A 21,310-nucleotide genomic window follows, 5' to 3' on the forward strand; every position below is an offset into this window, starting at 1 on the left:
ACGATTCTTAAGAGCATCCTTAATTTTTTACATATTACTTGCGTTATCAGTAACAAACTTCTAACACTACATCTGAATTCTCTCTCACAACTTTTCGCAGAATCCATAGTAATTTCAGTCATTTAATGTGAAGTGTATGGGTAAACTGATATATCAGTTGTGTTGCATGAGTTCGCATCACCAGCCTCTGTGGTCAGTCACACAAACTATTGGTTCATTATGAATATTTGACCAGCCATCCAAATTCATACAAACAGTTTGTTCACTCATATTTCCGAAACATTCATCTTGTTCACTCCTATAAATATCTTCAAATATCTTCAAGAAGGAGTCCAGCAACATCCTTGAGTGAGGGAGAACAGTAACCAGGTCATAACATTTGTGTTAACTTGATAAATTCTGGATGTTGAATGTATTAAAATGAAATGTTTGTTGCATAACAAAATTTAGCTACTTGCTTGTCCAGTGTATCTTTCTGTTGGACAGTTGTTTTGACAAAAAAGGAGCCGAGTTGACTTTGAGTAATGTTTTTGCATTGAATTACATGACCTGACTCCATTTCTTCTGCAGCTGAAAATCTTCTCAGCTTCATTGCTGATGGTGTTTTGCACATTTCATTACTGGTACTAGCGGATGAGCTTGGCCTAATTGAATCACCTGTAAGAAATGACTACTTCGTAAATTTCCAATAGCAGATGAACTTGGCCTAGTTGGATCACCAATAAGAAAATGACTACTTTATAAATTTTCAATAGGATATCGACTATATACATACCTACTTTTACTTTATCACTTGTAAATTGTAATAAATCAGATAACAACACACTTGGAAATCTAATCTAATATGAAATAATATTTTAATATCCTACTTAATACTGGAGAAGAGAGTAAGTATCCATTACAATTAAATCAATTTTAATTCATTTATTCAAACTTACTTTCATTAAATGGTGCTTGTTCTTTAGAATCAGAAAAAACTTCACAATCTTTATCTTCCTGAATCTTCTTACATTTCAGAAGATGGTTTCATTCTTGCTACTAAACATTGCATTTCTAAACCACATATTTTACATTTTGCTTTGGAACCTATGCCACTGTTTATTGAAAGCTTTATAAAATATTCCCATTCTTCCATTCATAGCATTCCGCACAAGAACAGGTCTTTCATTGCAAATCCAGCATTCTCCAGTCTCTATTTTCTGCCTTCCTCTTTGTTCCTTCATATGACCCATATATCTTAATGTCGTCTATCATCTGATATCTTCTTCTGCCCGGAGCTCTTCTCCCGTTCACCATTCCTTCCAGTGCATCCTTCAGAAGACAGTTTCTTCTCAACCAGTGACCCAGCTAGTTTCTTTTCCTCTTTGCGATCAGTTTCAGCATCATTCTTTCTTCATCCACAGCTTCGTTTCTTATTCTGTCTGTCCATTTCACATGCTCCACCCTTCTCCATATCCACATTTCAAATGCTTCTATTCACTCCACTTCGTCGTAATGTCCATGTTTCTGTCCCATACCATGCTACACTCCACACAAAGCACTTCACTAGTATCTTCTTTAGTTCTTTCTCCAGAGTTCCGCAGAAGATGCTCCTTTTTGTATTAAAAGCTTCCTTGACCATTGTTAATCTCATTTTGACTCTTGGCAGCAGCTCATGTTACTGCTTATAAGTTAGTACACCCCGAGTATCTGAAACTGTCCACTTGCTCTACTGCCTCATTTAGAATTCGCAAGTTTACCTTCTTTACTTTTCTTCCTGTGACCATGGTCTTCGTCTTTGTTGGCATTTATCTTCATCCCATATTGTTCATAGCTGTCATTTAGCTCCAGTAGCATATCCCTTAGTATCATCTTCTCTTCTGCTAACAACGCCATATCATCAGCAAATCTTATCACTTTATTCTTCTTTTTGTCCAGACTTTTGACCAGACATTTCCATTGAAAAAATTAACTATTAATAAAAAGGGTAAAAGTATTGGATAACGAAAGGCATACTATACTAATATGTCAAAGGAAGAAAATTTTGCACAGAGGATTTAAAACACCAAAAGATGAGATCTTCAAAACTTACTGTAAGAAATATTGTAAAAATCCTTAAAAGGTAATATGTAATATGTGAAGCAAAAAAACTTAATAATAATAATAATAATAATAATAATAATAATAATAATAATTTTATTTATTTATTTAATGCAGGGCTGTAGAGTTTATCTTCAGCCGTATAATAATAATAATAATAATAATAATAATAATAATAATAATAATAATAATAATGTCCAGAAATCAAATGAAAGCCCTATGGACTGTAGTTAAAAGTCAAATGCATGAATTTTAAAAAAACAATCTGTACTAATAATAAAACTGTAGCCCAAATTTTTCTGGTAATTTAAAAAAAAAATGGTGTTAACATGCATAATGAACTATTCTGAGACCGAAAATCACCATTTTGAAATTTTTGTTTATATGTCTGTAACAAAGCTGGGTTTACAGTGAAAGTTCTGCCCTTGGGCAGAACACTAAATGAATGAATGAAGTCTGTATTTTTGTTACCTTTCCACTTGATAATGAATGACCGAACCAATTTCTATGACAATTTATATGTATAAGTTAGTTCCCACTTAGATTTTAGGCTATATGACATTCAAAATACTTTCTTTAATAGGGGAGTTATAAGAATTAATAGTTGGACGAGGAATAAACTGTTTATTATTTTTTAAATTTAATTTTTACAGTTTTAATCTTACAAGCTTCCTCATTAATACAGTGTTGGCACCTGTTAGTTTAAGTATAGAGGCATAAAAATCTCAAGTGGTCAACATAAAATTTCTCCAGAACATCATATAATGATGATATTAAGGGCATATGTTGACATAAACCGTTAATACCAACAAAATTTTAGAAAATGAGACATAAGGCAAATTGATCGTTTTACTGTATTATGACTTCTATTCCATCCACACACAATTCCGCAATACCAAATGAAAACTTAAGTTTTTCTTTTTAATAGTTTTCAGAAACTAAAAATTGTAAAAAAAAAGAAGTGACTTAAGCCCCATTGACCAGGCACTGAAGGACTTAAATAGCCATAGTAGCCAACATACCCTTTTTAAATCCCACTAATTAACTAACCATGCATCGAAGAATTATGAAAATAAAAATTTTACTTTATGCACTAATCTTTAGACCTCCTGCGGCTCAGTGGAAAATGTAATCAGGAATCTAGTTTTTTTTTTTTACTGATTATAATAGAGACTAAAAGACAACTTTAGTACACACTTATGTTTTGAATTTCGGATTTTTTTTTTCGATACACCCTAGTGCTCAGTCCTCTAGCCTGAATAATGTGATGAACACAGTTGTTAAGACTGTGAATTATATAAGAGCAAGTTCATTGAGACACTGCAAGTTTCAGGGATTTCTAAATAATTAGGATCTGAATACACAACCTATTCCTACTACTCGAAAGTAAGTCGACTAAACAGAGGGGCAGTATTCAGACGATTTTTTTGTCCTACTTCATGAAATAGACGAATTTATGAAAACACAGGTTAGTATCCCTACCTCCCTCTCCTCTCTCCTTCTCCTCCACCCTCCCTCTCGCTACTTCTCTCCCTCACTCACTCTTTCACCCTCCCTCTACTCTCCTCCCTCTCCCATACCTCTCTTTCTCCCTCCGTCCCTCTCCCCCTTTCTCTCTTTCTTTTGTGTTAACGCTAAGAACAATTAATAAAATTAGTTACATGGCCTACTGAAGAAACTGGCAGATGACAGTAATCAGCTTTCTCTGCCATTTTCAAGCTTTTACAAAATCTAAAAGTCTACATACTTTTCATATTAAATCCTCGTAGTTGTTTTCCATGAAGAATTTGTAATAAATACATTGTTGGTATGCTCTTCCTTTTCTGTAATCATTTTTTCATCCAAGCAAATTAAAATACCGGTATATTAAGAAAATTTTATATTGTAGCTTTTTGATAAATAATTGTAGATTTCCTAGTCATCTTGCAATTATATATTTCTGTTACTGTTATTTAAATAACTAAAATATTACAGGGGGCGGCGGGACCCAGGAGGAAGACCTGAAGAAGAGGAATCACCACTGATCAAGAGGAGACCTGGTGATCCTAGAACTGTTTTTAGCAGGTAACTCTGAATTTTGTTAATAATAATATAAATTTAAAATCCTTAATGATACTACCGGTAATAATAATAATAATAATATATATATATATATATATATATATATATCACAACAATGGAAAAAGGGAATTATATCAGTCATTCATGAAAGGGAAGAAGATTGCAAAAATTATAGAACTACAATATTAAGTACATTTATCGTTTATGTGGGAGCAAGGAGATCAACAGCTGATCAATGATGATGTATTTATAGTCAAAGGAATCCTTTAGGAGAAAGATTTACTTCGTATCCTTTTATTTGGAAAAAACTTATCACAATGTACCATTAAATAAATTATGGGAAGTATTGGAGAATTATAAAAATTATCGACAAGGATGTAGTATTTTTCCCACATTATTCAATATATAGCCTATTTACAAAAATCATTAGAAGCATGGAAGAAGAAATGTTCTAAAATGGAAGTAGGCTATTTATTGGAGAAGAAACACATTATTGTTTGCAGATGAAGTAGTAATAACACAAAAATATTAAAGTGCAGAAAATAATATGACGAGAAAATTGACAGAAGAATATGACATATAGGGATTAAAAATAAATTTAGGAAAGAACATTTTATATGGGATGTATTGAAAATACTAGAGATTTAATTTTACGAGATGGGAAAAGTCTCATAAGAGGATGTAATGAATTTGAATATTTGGGTGTCAAAATTAATAAGGAGGGCTAGTCAAGAAGATGACATTAAACATAGAATAAATGTAGGGGGATCAGCAACAGTGATATTAATTGGGATATTAGAGAACAAAAGTATATTTAAAGATAACAAAATTCAAACACATAAATGTATAGTTGGAAGTACAGTGGCATATTAAGTGGAAACTTCAATGGAAATGGGCTTTTGAGACGTTCAGCCATACATTTTAGACAAGAAATAACTTCACTGGTTGATGGGTGTTTAAAAAAGTCCATAAAAGAATAGAAACATGTCTTGGTTGTAATGCTCGATGTGTCACAAGCTTGTGATACTGTAAGCTTAGATCATTTAGATAATTGTCTTGACTCTCAGCCCATTCCATCGTCATTGTGGAACTTGCTTAAAAATTTTGCAAGAGATAATTTTACAAGAATTCACAATAATAAACAAATCTCAGATCCCATTGAGCTTAAAAGAGATGTTTTTCAAGGGTCACCTCTATCCCCATTCTATTTAACCTAACAATAGACTTTCTTCATAAAGAGTTGTCAGAGAAACAAATTTCACATAAATATGGCTTTGAAATTTCCAATAATATAGGAAAATTAACGGTACTTGCTTTTGTTGATGATCTGGTTATTATAGGGAAAAATATTGGCTGTACAAGAATTGGTAATGATGACAAAATCTCTGATTGAGACGATAGAGCTCCAACTAAATATAAAAAATCGGCATCCATCAGTATCGAAAAAGGCAAATTGGTAGATAAGGATCTAATTCTTTATGATGGTTATGTTATAAGAGGCATTAAACTTGGAGAAAAGATAAAACATTTAGGAGTGTCCTTTAAAGAAGAAATAATATTTCTTTGTATACTCTGTATTTATATACAAGGCCTGTCTAAAAAGTATCCGACCTTTAGCCAGAAAAAATATTTCAAATACCTGACGGGGTTGGGACCCTAATCCCCTTCAAAGTAGGCCCCTTGTGCTTGCACACACTTAGCCCACCAATCCTTCCACTGCCGGAAACACCTCTGGAAGTCTTCTTTTGGAATGGTGTTCAGCTCCGTCGTCGCGTTCCGCATTATCTCTTCTCTACTCTCAAAACGGGATCCTTTCAGTGCTGTCTTCAATTTTGGAAACAACCAGAAGTCGCAAGGAGCCAGGTCTGGAGAGTAGGGAGGTTGGCGAACGGTTGTAATTCCATGTTTGGCCAAGAAAGTGTGGATCAATTGGGATGAATGTGCGGGGGCGTTGTCGTGATGCAAGTGCCAGTTGTTCGCCGTCCACATGTCTGGTCTTTTGCGCCGAACTGCATCACGGAGTCGCCAGAGAACATCGTGATAGTACTCCTTTGTCACCGTTTGTCCTTCCAGTGCGTATTCGTGATGCACAATTCCACGGACACCAAAGAAAACAGTCAGCATCACCTTGATTTTGCTTCACACCTGCCGCGCTTTCTTCGGCCTTGGAGACTCGGGATGCTTCCATTGCGACGACTGTCTTTTTGTTTCTGGGTCGTACCCATACACCCATGACTCATCTCCAGTTATCATGGTGTTCAGAAACCCAGGATCAGTGTTGGCGGTGTCCAGAAGGTCCTGTGCAACGTTACGAAGGAGGTCTTTTTGTTCCGGGGACAACAACTTGGGCACGAATTTCGCAGCCACTCAGTTCATGTTCAAATCACCACGCAAAATTGCATGTGCAGAATCTTTACTCACTCCAACCTCTTTGGCAATCTCCCGCACGATCAAACGACGATCTGCCATCACCAAATTTCGCACCCTCTCAACAACAGCTGCACTCTGAGCAGTTTGGGGCCTGCCACAACGCTGCTCACTCTCCGCTGATGTGCGGCCATCTTTGAATCGGTTGAACCACTCCTTAATTTGTGTTACACCCATCGCATCTTCCCCAAACACCCGCTGAATCTTACGAATTGTTTGACTTTGAGAATCACCAAGCTTTTGACAAAATTTGATGCAGTATCTTTGCTCAATTCGTTCAGTCATCTTGCGAGAAAACTAAATCCGACAAACACTTAGAACAGCACCTTACTTGGCGACCACCAGCCAGTGACTGGCACAAGCGAATGCGGTGAAAAAATTCAAGCATGCACATTACGGTTCCTCCTTCCACCGTGCACAGTGGCGCCGCCTTAGAATCACTACTTTGTGCGGGAAAATTTAAGGTCGGATACATTTTAGACAGGCCTCGTATGTAAATCATATGTCAGTATACTGAGGCTTAAGAGTCTGCCTCTGTTGGAAGGCAGTTCGTAATAAATAAAAATGAAGTGACTAGGCAAAAAATGATTATGGAAAAGTCAAGTTTGGATTATGTACAGTGCAGACAATTGGAGTGGTATGGACATGTAAAATGAATGAGAGATGAAAGATTGCTAAACTGAAAACTACAGTGTATTCCGAATGGAAGAAAAAGAAGAGCTCAGACCTCGAAATATTATAGATAGATGAAGGAAGTGAAGAAAACAATGTGTGAAAAGGGGTTACAAGAACGAAGGTGGGAAGATAGGGAGGGAAGATTGGAGAAAGGAATTAAAAGTGTAGATTTTGAGCAGAGTAAGGTGCTGCTAATGCATTAAAAACCTGAATAATATTCCTCTTCTTCTTCTTCCTCTTCCTGTCATGTGTTAGAGTGCTACTGGCCTGTTATGGCCTCAAACCATATCTGAATAGTAATAATAGTAGTAATAATAATAATAATAATAATAATAATAATAATAATAAACACTTGCAACATAATTATATGCCAGGTAGTAGTAGTTGTTGTTGTTTTCTAATGCCAGGCGTTTGACAATAAAGTCATTTGACCTCTTGCACTCCAATATTTTTCAAAGATATTATCATGACCAGCCAATGAAGCACAGATTTTGAGGTGTTCCGAATCCATTTCTTGGTTTGAGTTGCACAATGGACAGTTAGGGGACTGATATATTCCAATTCTATGCAGGTGTTTAGCCAAACAATCATGGCCTGTTGCCAATCTAAATGCAGCTACAGACGATTTTCGTGGTAAATCGGGAATTAACTGTGGATTTTGATGCAGAGAGTTCCATTTTTTCCCTTGAGATTGTGTTATCAAATTTTGTTTGTTGAAGTCTAAGTATGTAGATTTAATAAATCTCTTCACAGAGTAATACATAGATTTAGTAACAGGTCTGTAAGTAGCAGTGCTGCCCTTCTTTGCTAAAGCATTCACATTCTCGTTTCCCAGGATTCCACAATGGGATGGTATCCATTGGAATACAATTCTTTTATTGAGTGATATTAATTGAGAGAGCATTTTAGTTATATCTGCTGTTTGAGATGAAGGTGTGTGTTTAGAGACGATTGATAGAATAGCTGCTTTGGAGTCTGACAATATAACTGCATTCCTAAATTTATTGATGTGGCATAGAAGATTCCTGAGACATTCACTTATTGCAATGATTTCACCATTAAAACTTGTTGTTCCATATCCAAGTGATCTATAAAGTGAGAAGAGACAGCACATAACACCTGCATCGGCACCTTGTTCTCTGGAGATCAAGGATCCGTCGTTGTATAAATGAAGCCAGTTTTGTGGAGGGTACCTAATATTAATTGTCTCTAAAGACAATTGTTTCAGTATTTCAGTGTTTACTTCTGATTTCAGTATTTCTTGTGTTAAATTTAGATTATATTCTATATTTAATAGAGCTAAAGGGTTTGGTTTAATTTGTAAGTTTTCTTTTAAATTCGGGATATTGATTTTCTGTTTTAATTCTTGAACAATGGATATGAAACTTTTTTGAGTTTTCAGTCTACAGAGAGGACTGTATGAATGCCAATTGTTTCCTGGTAATCTAATAAGTTTTTCATATTGAATCAGTGCTTTTTCTTCTATTATCATTTTGATGCTGTTAATATTAGTGAGGAATCTCATAGAATCTATTGGAGTTGTTTTGATTCCACCAGTAATGAGTCTGAGAGCTTGGTTTTGAACATATTCTATGTTATGGAACATGTTCTCTCTTTTCATTTTACTGTCGTGCTGGACCGAAGTCAGTTAATTTTGATGAAGTGTTAATGACTAAAACATCTGTCAACAATGCAATATCTCGAATAGATCTAATTGTATTTATTAGAGTTATTATCCTTTGTGACCAATGCAGCCTTTCAGGCAATCTTAAATTCAAAACACTTTTCAAGCAAGAAAATGCAATAAGAAGCGCAATCTGCTTCAGAACTCTTGTAAACAAGTACCTTTTCTCATTATAATAAAACCGGACTGAAGATTCCAAAGAAGAATTTTTGTATTCTGTAAATTAGAAAAAGAAACATATCTTATCTTCACTCATTTAGCTGAATTGGTATAGCATTTGTTTTCCATGCTGTTAACCTGGATTCGAATCCCAGTAGATCGAAGTGAAATTTGTGATGGACAAAGATGGCACTTGATACTATCATTTTTCCTACCAGCATCCCACTATTTATCCTGTAATAATCATCATTATGTGGTGCTATGTAGTTCGCCTCCCATGAGGCATTGAGGGCAACATCTATGGCTGCAAAAAGTTCATCAGCCTGTTTAGTAATTTCTCACATATAGGTCTCTCTAACTCGCCCTTTATCATACTCTTTTGCACTAATTGAAAGTCTACTACAGCACTTGTACACAAATCCATGACAAAATATGTCAGAGGCAGAATACCCGGGTGAGTTGTATTCTCCATTCCCTGCTAGCCAAATATCGTTCCCGAAATTTTTCATACAGCTATTTTTTTCTGTCATTTTTCCACAGCTGCTTAATTACTGGAGCAGCAAACTTGTTTACAATCTAATCAAATACTGTTCCAGAAATCATTGTCATGCTAATAGATCGACAGAAAGATTGAAATAATGTGAACAGAATAGCAGAAAGCAACAATGCAGACACAATCAATATAGTTATTTCCTTCTGGTCGTTTGCTCTTCATGAGCTGAGGCATCCAGGCATAAATATTACCATATTCACGAAACATTTTAACATGCAGCATTATATTCCTCGTGTAGTGCTTTATAGTTTTAATTTCTGCTTACATACAGTACAACACAGATCTCGAACAGTAGTATCAGACTACTTCAAGCCATGATAAAATTATCATGTAATCCCACAGTTTCATTTCTCACATCATTATTGTCACTACTAAACCAAAAAAATCACTTATTTCTTTATTACTTGGTATATATAAATCACCATCTAAATTCGTCTCGTTTGTATCTGAATCACTATAAGACACTGAGGATGGAAATTCTGTATAATAGTGAAACATTTCAGAACTCATTTCACACTGTATTCCTTCATTATGTTGGGACAGACACAGCAGGGAGTTCGTCTATGTCTTCTATAGTTTCTTCTTTGTTTTCTAAAATATGGTGAACTACTTTCTCTGCTTTCTTTTATATTTCTTACATCATATCTGTTTTGTCGTTGACGGTCCATCACAGTGATTTGAAATATTGTCATTAATACCTGGTTTGAAATTATGATTCACACATTTCACACTAGATATAGGCCCAGGTTTTAATCTAGGACTGTATTCGTCTTTCTTCTGTTTCATTTTTAGTAATTAAGACTGGTCAAAGTCATTTTCAGTGAAATGTAACGAACATAACTAGCTCCAGATCCATAATTAAAATGTTTCCTTTTGCAGTATCACCTCCAATTTTGGTGAGGAATTACGATTAGGAAATCTATGAAGAAATATTCCCAGCTTTTTGTTATCAAGAGTTGTTGGTATTGTTAGAACAACCGAAGATACTACAAAAAGGCATATTAAATTAATAAAAATTCTAACTGAATGAAAACTCAAAGTAACAAAAAAATTCTGAATTACTACATTTGAGTATATGCATATGCTATACAAGTTTTAATGACAGACCTTGACTATTGGCTCAGTGATGTCACGTAAACATTTTTACAGCTGATTGCAAGAGAATGCGGTGACAGAAGAAAGAAATTGAGTCATTGTTGAATATGATTAATTGGAAACTTTCATTAAATGAGTTATTTTGTGTTTGTGTTCCCCTTTAAAGAAGAGGACGTGTCAGGGGAAAAGAGGTCATATGGTAACCCTAGCTTGAGAAAATACTCTATTAAACTGTATATTATTATGTTAGATAATGAATCAATTGATTTCATTCATAGTTCTCTGCCCAAGGGCAGGTCTTTAACTGCATACCCAGCATTCTTCAATCTTTTCTATTTTCTGCTTTCCTCTTGGCTTCACATATGACCCATGTATCTTAATGTTGTCTATCATCTGATATATTCTTCTGCTTCGAACTTTTCTTCCTTTCACCTTCCTTCCAGTGCATCCTTCAGTAGGGAGTTTCTTCTCAGCCAATGACCCAACCAATTCCTTTTTCTTTTCCAGGTCAGTTTCAGCATCATTCTTTCTTCACCCACTCTTTCCAACACAACTTCCTTTCTTATTCTGTCCGTCCTTTTCACATGCTCCATTCTTCTCCAAATCCACATTTCAAATGCATCTAGTTGCTTCTCTTCATTTAGTCGTAATATCCATGTTTCTGCCCCATACAATGTCACATTTCACACAAAGCACTTCACTAGTCTTTTCCTTTGTTCTTTTTCCAGAGTTCCGCAGAAGATGCTCCTTTTTCTGTTAAAAGCTTCTTTTGCAATTGCTATTTTCCTTATGACTTCCTGGCAACAGCTCATGTTACTGCTTATAGTACACCCCAAATATTTGAAGCTGTCCGCTTGTTCTACTTCCTCATTTAGGATTCGTTTTATTGATCTGTCTTTTACAGAATAGAAACATATCTGCATACCTATTGAAAATTTTATTCATGTTTATATGAACATTTTTACTTAAAATATCCCATACTACCACACCCTAAAATTTTTACTGAAAAGGAATATACATCTTGATTACACAAATTTTAACACTGTATCACTTCGGAATATGTATGTTAAGACTTTCCTGTGTTAAATTTCAACGTACTTCGTTTACATGTTTATTATTTTGTATACATACTGTATATAAACATAATAGACAACATAATACATAAGACAAAACATAATCACAAAAAACATAAGAATACAACACAAACACAAGAACACAAAAAATACATCACACTAACATACGGAAACAAAAACACACACAAAATTGCAACCTCATTCAAGAAATTAAATTACAACATCGCATACAGAACAAATAACACTCTACAAAAACATCTCAACACACAAACAACACAAACAAACAAATACAACCACACAGGCGTATGCAAACTCAAATGTAACACCTGCAACAACTTCTACATAGGACAGACAGGCAGATTGTTTCAAACACGTTACAAAGAACACATCACAGCCATAACAAAATTACAAAACACCTCCACATATGCAGAACACATCACAAATGCTAACCACACCCATAGAGACATCAACACAGACATGGAAATACTACACATCCAATCAAAAAGCCAGAAACTAAACACACTAGAACAATATGAAATATACAGACACACGAAAACACACCCCAACGAAATTCTCAACACACAACTCAACTTCAAAACACAGACACTCTTTGACTCTACACTATACCACACGAACACACCCTCACAGGAAACAGAACAACAAGCGCCAAGACCAACAACGACCAGTTCTGAAGATGACCCATAAATAGGTCGAAACATGTAAATGAGGTACGTTGAAATTTAACACAGGTAAGTCTTACCATACATATTCCGAAGTGAAAAGAAATCCTAGAAACCCTATGAGAAGGCTATGAATCATAGCTATTTCATGTGGAAATGTAGGATCCTCTTCATTAACTGTGTAATATAATTTTTATTTATCCACTGTAAAATAGGTGCCACAGTGGGATTGCTTGTACACAATACGTTGGATGATGTACTTCGACAGTTCATCAAGTTTCATAAATACTTTTTTTATTTGGTTTAGAGCATGTTGATTATTCGAGCAGCAGTTCTGTGAAACCCGAACGTCCTAGACACTGACATTACAGGATTCTTCACTGCTGGATTTGAACGTCTTTCATGTAACAATAACATAATAAATATGCATCCATCTCCTGAAATAGGACCAGATCAATGCTGACTCCCAAAGCCTTCAAAATGCCATCACTGCAATAGTGCTTTATGATCTAATGTGGCCGACTGTTTGCTTGGACACTCCTGATTTCAAGTGTGCAGTTCGCACTTCAGCAGACACAGACCAGAGCAGCAGTAAGACGAGTTGCTGTCTGAGACTTACCACCAACTGCAATGTCACTTACGATACTGAATGAACTATACTTGTGAAGAATATTAGCTCTCATTCATGTAGCTGTCTTTGCGATAGAATAAACTATGTGTAATTATACATTTTTGTTGTAGATTATCAGGACCACCAAGGTTGAAGCGGGATGGAGACAGTGGTGATGAGGAAGACATTACAAGCAAGGTAAAGTGCTTACAGTTCTTTCTGTAGCACCAATTCTGTAAGAATATTGCATACACTTTAAATTTTGTCCATTCCATGTACAATAACATTTCATTTTCTATATTATGCAAGAACAAATTAATTATTGGAGTATTTTCGTTTGATGGAAAAATCAAGTCAGATTACATTGAGCATAAGACCTAATACTTGTAGGGAAGAAGAAGAAATGTTGGTGTAATTGTAATATCTTATGAATTGAAGAGCACTATTTTACAGATTTATTATTGCGACTCTAAGTCATAACTGAACTAAAGAATGGTTGTGAGTAACCATGTTGCAATAATTTATTACTTGAGTACAAGACAGTACTTCACTTTTATGGATATATATATATATATATATATATATATATATATATATATATATATATATATATATATATATAGGCACACTCATCACTCACTCACGTAAAATTGACACTTTTAGAATATACTTTTTTTTCGCTAAAACTAAGTACGAAGGTTATTCCAAATTGAATTACACTTTATTTCTTTATATTCATCCAGAACATCTATGCTGCGGCAGATACATCCACTTTCTCAATATAGTCTCCATTAACTACACACTTGCACCATCAATGTGGCAACTTCTCTAGGCCCTCCTGGAACCACATTTTTGGAGTTTGTCGCATCCATGTCAGGACAGCTGCTTTCAGTTCCTGGAAGTCAGTGAAATGAAGTTTGTGCAGAGCTCCAAATAGGTGGTAATCAGAAGAGGCCAAGTTAGGAGAATATGGTGGGTGTGGTAGCACCTGGAACCCTTCTCAGCAATGGTGGTTGTGGTTGCCCGACTCATGTGGGGACAAGCATTGTCATGTTGAAGGAGCACACCTTTCTCCCATTTTCCTGACTGTTTCTTTTGAATTGCATGGCACAAACTCCGAAGGATCGCCACATATGCCGTGCTGTTAATGGTGGTCCCTGGCTCGAACCAGTCGATGAGGATGATTCCATCATTGTCCCAAAAGACTGGCCATTCATTTGGCTACTGATGGCACTGTTCTGAACTTCTTTAGCATGGGGCTGCCTTTATGCTTCCACTGCATTGATTGGGCTTTAGTCTCTGGCTCATGGTAATGGAGCCAAGTCTCATCGCCAGTCAAGAGTTTGGACATGAAGCTTTCTGGATCCTGACTGTGGCGTTGAAGGAGATCACTGCTCACGTTCTTGCGCTGTTGTCTGTGTGCTGCAGTCAGAAACTTGGGCACCCACCTGGCAGACACCTCCTTCCCCATCTTAAGGTGTTCATGTACTATGCAGTGCAGAATGATTCTTTCAAGTCCTATGACTGTCTCCAGTTTCGAGAATGTGATGCACCTGTTCTCCAGAATATGCCGCTCTACTCTAGAGATGTTGACTGGCGTTGTCACGGTCACTTTCCTTCCAGAACTGGCTCCCTTCTCCATTGATATGCGGACATGTTTCCAGCCATCCACCCAGTTGTACACTGTTTTTCGTGACGATGCATGCTCACCACACACTGCCACCAATTGCCTGTGAATTTCTGCAGTGTTTACACCCTCTTTCCATAGAAACCACGTCGTCCTTGATGATCCACTTATGTAATGACAACAGTTGGGGAAATGCGCTATAGTTTGCAGAAATTGCATTCCTCTATATCGTACTGCCACCTGCGGGCAGATGTATGTACTGCATGCTTGCAACTGTAATGACAAGCCAAATGGTGGACCATGGATGGTGGGAAATTTGAAAGTGTAAATCAATATGGAACGCCCCTCATACATTTACATGTGATTATTGATATTTGCATACATCATTAGAATTCAGTATTTGGTATGATTCCCTTGAGGCAAAACCTCGATTCTTCTTGGCATCTCTTCAACCAAAGTTTTGCATAAAATTGCTAAGTTCTCCTCTTCTCTTCAAATGGCAAGGGTATGTACTATCAGTTGAGCATTGGTGATAGGTTTTCTTGCTTTACTTCAGTTTTTAACACATTTCACAAAGACTTAATAGGGTGCTTGTGTGTGCTATTGCCTGGCCATTGAAGCACGGAAATGTCCAAAGAAGCATGGAAACAAATTAAATGTAGGCACTACGCAGTCCATGATGACATTCTTGTATTATGTACTGTTCATATTTACTCCAACAACATGTATTTTTTTCTTGTCCATATATTGAAATAGTCCCTCAGATGGGACTTTGGTTGGACATTTCACATGTTGCGACATTCTTTTTTGAAAGCTTCTCCCGGACTTGTTACATATTGAGGTCTTTCATCTTCTACATAAATTACAGTTTTATCACTGAACACCTCATGAAACAAATGTAATCAACAGGGCCGCCGACAGAATTTATGGGCCCCTCTGCAATACTGTACTAGGACCCCCGTTGAAAAAAGTAACAATTACAAGTTACCAGTTATTCTAACCATAATAATTATTTGCAGAATAAATGAAAGATAACCCCGTGCACAGATACAAACCTAAAAATATACACTTTTATTACATTGAAAACTTTTAGCAAAACTTCACGTTAACACAATATATTATATTCATAAAACATTATTCCTAAATACCTGTAATTTCTAACTTGCAGTGCAACATCAATAAAAACTCTCCTTGACTTCATTGATGCAAAATCATTAATTATATCATCAAAATTTAAAGACCTAGCAAGATCGCTCTCCAGACTAAGGAGGCCAAGATTACTCAGTCGTTCTTGACACATTGTTTGTCTGAATACATTTTTTTATTTCCTTCATTTTGCTGAAGGATTTTTCAGCATCAGCAACAGATACGAACCTAAAACACTTTTATTACATTGAAAACTTTTAGCAAAACTTCACGTTAACACAATATATTATATTCATATTCATAAAACATTATTCCTAAACACTTGTAATTTCTAACTTGCAGTCCAACATCAATAAACAACTCTCCTTGACTTCATTGATGCAAAATCATTAATTATATCATCAAAATTTAAAGACCTAGCAAGATCGCTCTCCAGACTAAGGAGGCCAAGATTACTCAGTCATTCTTGACACATTGTTTGTCTGAATACATTTTTTATTTCCTTCATTTTGCTGAAGGATTTTTCAGCATCAGCAACTGTCACAGGAATTGTATAGAATATTCTAATGGCTATACAAATATTTGGAAATAAACTGTTTAGTTTTAATTCTCTTAGACTATTTAGGACATTCATAGGTTTCAGCAGGGTTGGCCCTAAATAAGAGGTATGAATTGATTTTAAATATTTCGGCTCATCACTGATCTCTTTGTTAATGTCTTCATAATATTTTTCACACAGTCTAGCACCCATATTAATACCTTCTAATTTTTTCTGACTCTCCTTGTGCTTCTCAGCTCCTGACTTATGCTGTACTTGTCCATTGTGCAATTAAACTATAGCCGGTAACACTAATGAACAGAATTTAACTAGGCAAACGACAACGAAAAGACGAAAGTTTCGACATGAAACATACAATGTACTGAAAAGGAAACGTGATCCTATGACTTCGGTTTGGCAGAGTCCACTAGCACAGCATTTCTCAAACTATGGTCCTTGAGGTCTGACCTTGTGGTCCTTCAAAAAAGACAGAAGAAAGAATAAAATTCAAACGAATTGCATATCACACTATAGCTGAAAATCTCATAGTTTGAAAATGACCAAGGCAATAGCTTTTCACTTTTTCTCCCATTACTGAAGTTTAATGAAATTTGTTACCCTACCTGTCTACCGACTTCCCACTACACTCTCAACAACAAAAGAGGGATTTGAAGCACTATGAACATGGTGTTTCTCGCCATCTGGCGACGCCCCTGTAACCCAGCCAGGGACCACACGATTCCATAACAGAGGACCGAACCTTTTCATGTATTTATGACTTTCTTAATAGTTTTGCCGACACTCAGTCTGCACATTGAAATGGTCAAGTACTGTACATCGTACACCAATAATACAACTCTGAGGTCACAATTTGAAACTTATTTTCCAAGTAAATATGACGAATTTTCATGGGTTCGTGATCACTTTCATTGCGATATTGAAACTAACAAACTTTCATTGAGTGAAAGAGAACAGTTAATTGAACTCTCGAATGAAACTGGACTTAAAATGAAACTCCAAGTGGAAGGTATGTTTAATTTCTGGACCTCATCATAAGTGAAAAGAGAATACAGTGAAGTGTACTATGGTGCTTTACAGATTATAATTCAGTTTGCTTCTATGTATCTGTATGAGAAAGGGTTTTCATCACTAACTCTAATAAAAACGAAGTACCGAAATCGACTTGATGTATGTGATGATCTCCGACTTAAGGTTACCAGCATAATCCAAATATAGAACAACTGTGCAAGAATAGGCAGGGTCATCCGTCTTATTAATGCGAGTACCAACATTTATTTAGTTTTTTTTTTAGTTAATTAGTTAAAGATTATCCAAACTCTAATACCTTGAATTATTAAAAAAAATGAAAATGAATTTTCTTCTATTAACATTAACTTAATTAGTTGATACTAATATAAAATTAATTGAATTAAATTAATTTTAATTAATTAATTCTATTTTAAAATATAATTATACTGGTATTAAAATATGCTAAAAAAATTATAAATTTGCTTTCAAAGGGAACAAGAGTAAGGTGGTCCGTGGAACTCTTCTGACTTAAAAAAGTGGTCCCCACTTCAAAAAAGTTTGAGAAATGCTGCACTAGCATATTGTGGTGAGCCAGTGGAGGGTTGGTAGTTAAAAAGGACAAGCCAATAAATAATTGAACGTATTCGGTACAAGCGACGGGAACATGGTTCAGGCAAATGCCGGGGCCCTCAAGTGTCATGTCAGTGAACGTTAATGTGGGGAACCGATATTCTATTATTGTATATAAAAGTCAAATATTTACATATGAAGTGGTAATTTGTATTAATTATACTATTGTTGAGTTGATATGTCAAATTTATGTAACAAATGTTCTTATAAAATTTTATAGTACCCGTATATATCTATGAATAATTATTCATGTTAATAAAAAGTAATCAGACTCAATCTGATGGGCCCTCATTGCTCACGGGCCCATATGCACTCGTCCCCTTTGCCCCCCCCCCTTCTCGGCAGCCCTGGTAATCGACATTTGTTTTAGTTATTTGTAAAATGAAACAAAATAACTATTCAAATTAGGCCCGTATTTGCTATGTTTTGCTTCCTAAATATTATTAATAATTATACAGAGTGATTCACGAAGTTCTCCCCAGTTTATGGAGGTGATTCCTGAGGTTATTTGGAACAAAACATGTGAATAAATTAATGGGATCATATTCATAATTTCGGAGTTACAACACATTTTCAAAACGTGTTATAATGAATGGAGCACTAGGCATGTTTGTTGCCATAACTACAGTAGCGTGAAAATTAATCCGAACACGACATATTTTTACATTTTCTGTCATTGTTGGCCTCACAGCTGTTCATACCACTTTAATTGACATCTGTAGTACGTGTAATTCCATTGTTGAAGGTCTGTCATTATTTTTTTATAATATGTGACATTTTGCCTGTCGTTTTGTACTTACAAGGATTTCAGGTGTGTTGAAGAGTTAATACTGCAATCCTGTGTACATTCTGTCGTCTGCACAAATGGATACAACTCCACGAAAACAGTCTAAAATTATAACATTAGCAGAGCATTCTTCTATGACACAGAGGCAAATTGCTGCAGAATGTCACATCAGTTTGGCTACTGTTAATTTGATCATAAAACGATACAGGGAGACTGGATCCATCACACCCCAGAAAAAAGGAAACTGTGGCCAGAAAAGGAAGACTTCACCTGCAGATGATCGTTTAATTGTCAGGAAAAGTAAATTAAATCCTAGACTAACTGCTGTCGACTTAATCCGCGAGTTAATGGCTACCACTGGGGCGAATATTCACGTCACAACAGTGCGGCGTAGGCTTTTGGAAGCTGGACGAAGGGCTCGTAAGCCTATTAAGAAGCAACTGCTAACCCCTGTTATGTGCAGAAAACGCTTAATGTGGGCAAAATTACATCAACACTGGACAGTGAATGACTGAAAGGATGTATTTTTTTCCGATGAGTCTCATTTCGAGGTCCATGGCCACCGTGTTTCTTACGTACGGAAAGGATCCGAAAAAGTAACAGCAGCTCATCTCCAACAAGCACCCAAATACCCCCCTAAAGTAATGTTTTGGGGTTGTTTTACACATGAAGGGCCTGGAGCATTAATACCTATCAAGGGAATGATGAATTCTGACAAATATATTCACTTATTGGAAACCAGAATCGTACCCCAGCTGCAAAAATCGTTTCCGGATGGCAGAGGTGTGTTCCAACAAGACCTGGCACCATGCCATACGTCTCGAAAAACTACAGAATTCTTCAACAAGAAGAATATTCAGGTACTCCCCTGGCCAGGCAACTCACCCGACATCAACCCCATTGAGAACTTGTGGTCAATTTGCAAAAGAAGAATGCAAAAAATGGATTGTTCTACAAAGGAGAAGATGATTTCTGCCCTCATTGGTGTATGGTTTCGCGATGAAGAAATGAAGAATATTTGTGGGAAATTAGTGGAATCCATGCCAAATCGTCTCAGAGCTGTTATTAGGAACAAGGGAGGCCACATAGATTACTGAGGTATGTCTTAGATCCTTTTTTTTTATCCCGTTTGAGTGTTTTTGCATAAGTAATTACGTTGTTCGGATTAATTTGCATGCTACTGTACATGCACGTTGTTGATAGTCGCTATTTATTATGCTGTTATCTCTTGTGTAAGTTACATCATGATGCCGTACAGATTTTCTTCTAAGGTGTATGCTGATATGGTGTTTATTTTGATTGTGTGTGACGGTAATGCAAAAGCTGTTGCTGTCGAATATCACCGTTGTTATCCTGATCATAGACTTTCGAGTTCCAAAACCTTTAGTGAAACATATCAAACATTGTGACAAACTCGTACTCTTGTATTCAATACGAAAGAACTCGTGACGTGCGAAAAGATGAAAATACTCTTGCTGCAGTAGAGCGCAGTTCATGTACTAGTACAAGATGCCTTGTTAGCCGGTTTAACGTTTCACAGTCCAAGGCATGAAGAACTCTTCATGAGAATGGACTGTATCCTTCTCATTTACACGAAGTACAGCATTTAGAACCAGGAGATTGAGTCCAGTGTTTGCAATTCTGTAACTGGGTAAATGGGAATCAGCAGTGGTACCACTTCATAATGTTCAGTGATGAGAGACAGTTTATGCGGGATGGAATCAACAATAAGCATAGCTTGCTGTGTGGGGAGACGATAATTCCTACGCCACGTTAGAATCTAATTTTCAACGTCGATTCAGTCTGAGTGTGTGGTGTGGTATTCTGGATGACTAGCTGCTGGGATTGTTCATTTTCCCTGGACACTTAACTGGTGAGATGTACCTTCAGTTTTTACAAGAACAGTTACCACAGCTTACCAAAGATGTTCCTGTGACAAGAAGACACCAAATGTACTTCCAACATGATGGGGTGCCTGCTCATTTCTACTGCACAGTAAGAGCTCACTTGGATCAGCAATTCCCACAGCGATGAGTTGGTCGCAGGGGACCCTATCACCTGGCCTCCCAGATCTCCAGATTTAACACTCTTAGATTACTGCATCTGGAAGTGTATGAAAGACATGGTTTATTAGGTTAAGGTACAAACACACAAAGAGTTATTTCAACGCATTCTGGATGCTGTAACGACAATAAACAAATGTGTGAAGCTGTGAAATGCTACATATGTGGTTCACTCCCATGCGGACCTTTGCCTTGAGATTCAGGGAGGCATTTTTGGAAATGTGATTTAAATTCACTCTAAATGAAAGAGGCTGATATATAAACAATCATTTGTATTTTAATTATTTTTTGCATTTTTGTTAGTGAAATCCTGAAATAATAGTTTTTTTCTGCTGTTTTTATATTACTGTAACTCCGTAATTATGAATGTGATACCATTAATTTATTTATATTT

The 21,310-nt window shown here is 36.1% G+C and overlaps 1 protein-coding gene across 1 annotated transcript in view; it reads left to right on the top strand.

Annotated features, from left to right (window-relative positions):
* LOC138700183 (pinin-like) overlaps nucleotides 1–21,310 on the top strand; it is a 98,370-nt gene that overhangs the window by 25,760 nt on the left and 51,300 nt on the right. Inside the window, exons 3-4 of the mRNA XM_069826607.1 lie at nucleotides 4,054–4,143; nucleotides 13,228–13,294. Coding sequence (XP_069682708.1) covers nucleotides 4,054–4,143; nucleotides 13,228–13,294 — 157 coding nt within the window. The remainder of the gene's footprint in view (nucleotides 1–4,053; nucleotides 4,144–13,227; nucleotides 13,295–21,310) is intronic.

Source organism: Periplaneta americana, chromosome 5 (genome assembly GCF_040183065.1).
Source record: "Periplaneta americana isolate PAMFEO1 chromosome 5, P.americana_PAMFEO1_priV1, whole genome shotgun sequence".
In the NCBI taxonomy this organism is placed as follows: Eukaryota; Metazoa; Arthropoda; class Insecta; order Blattodea; family Blattidae; genus Periplaneta; species Periplaneta americana.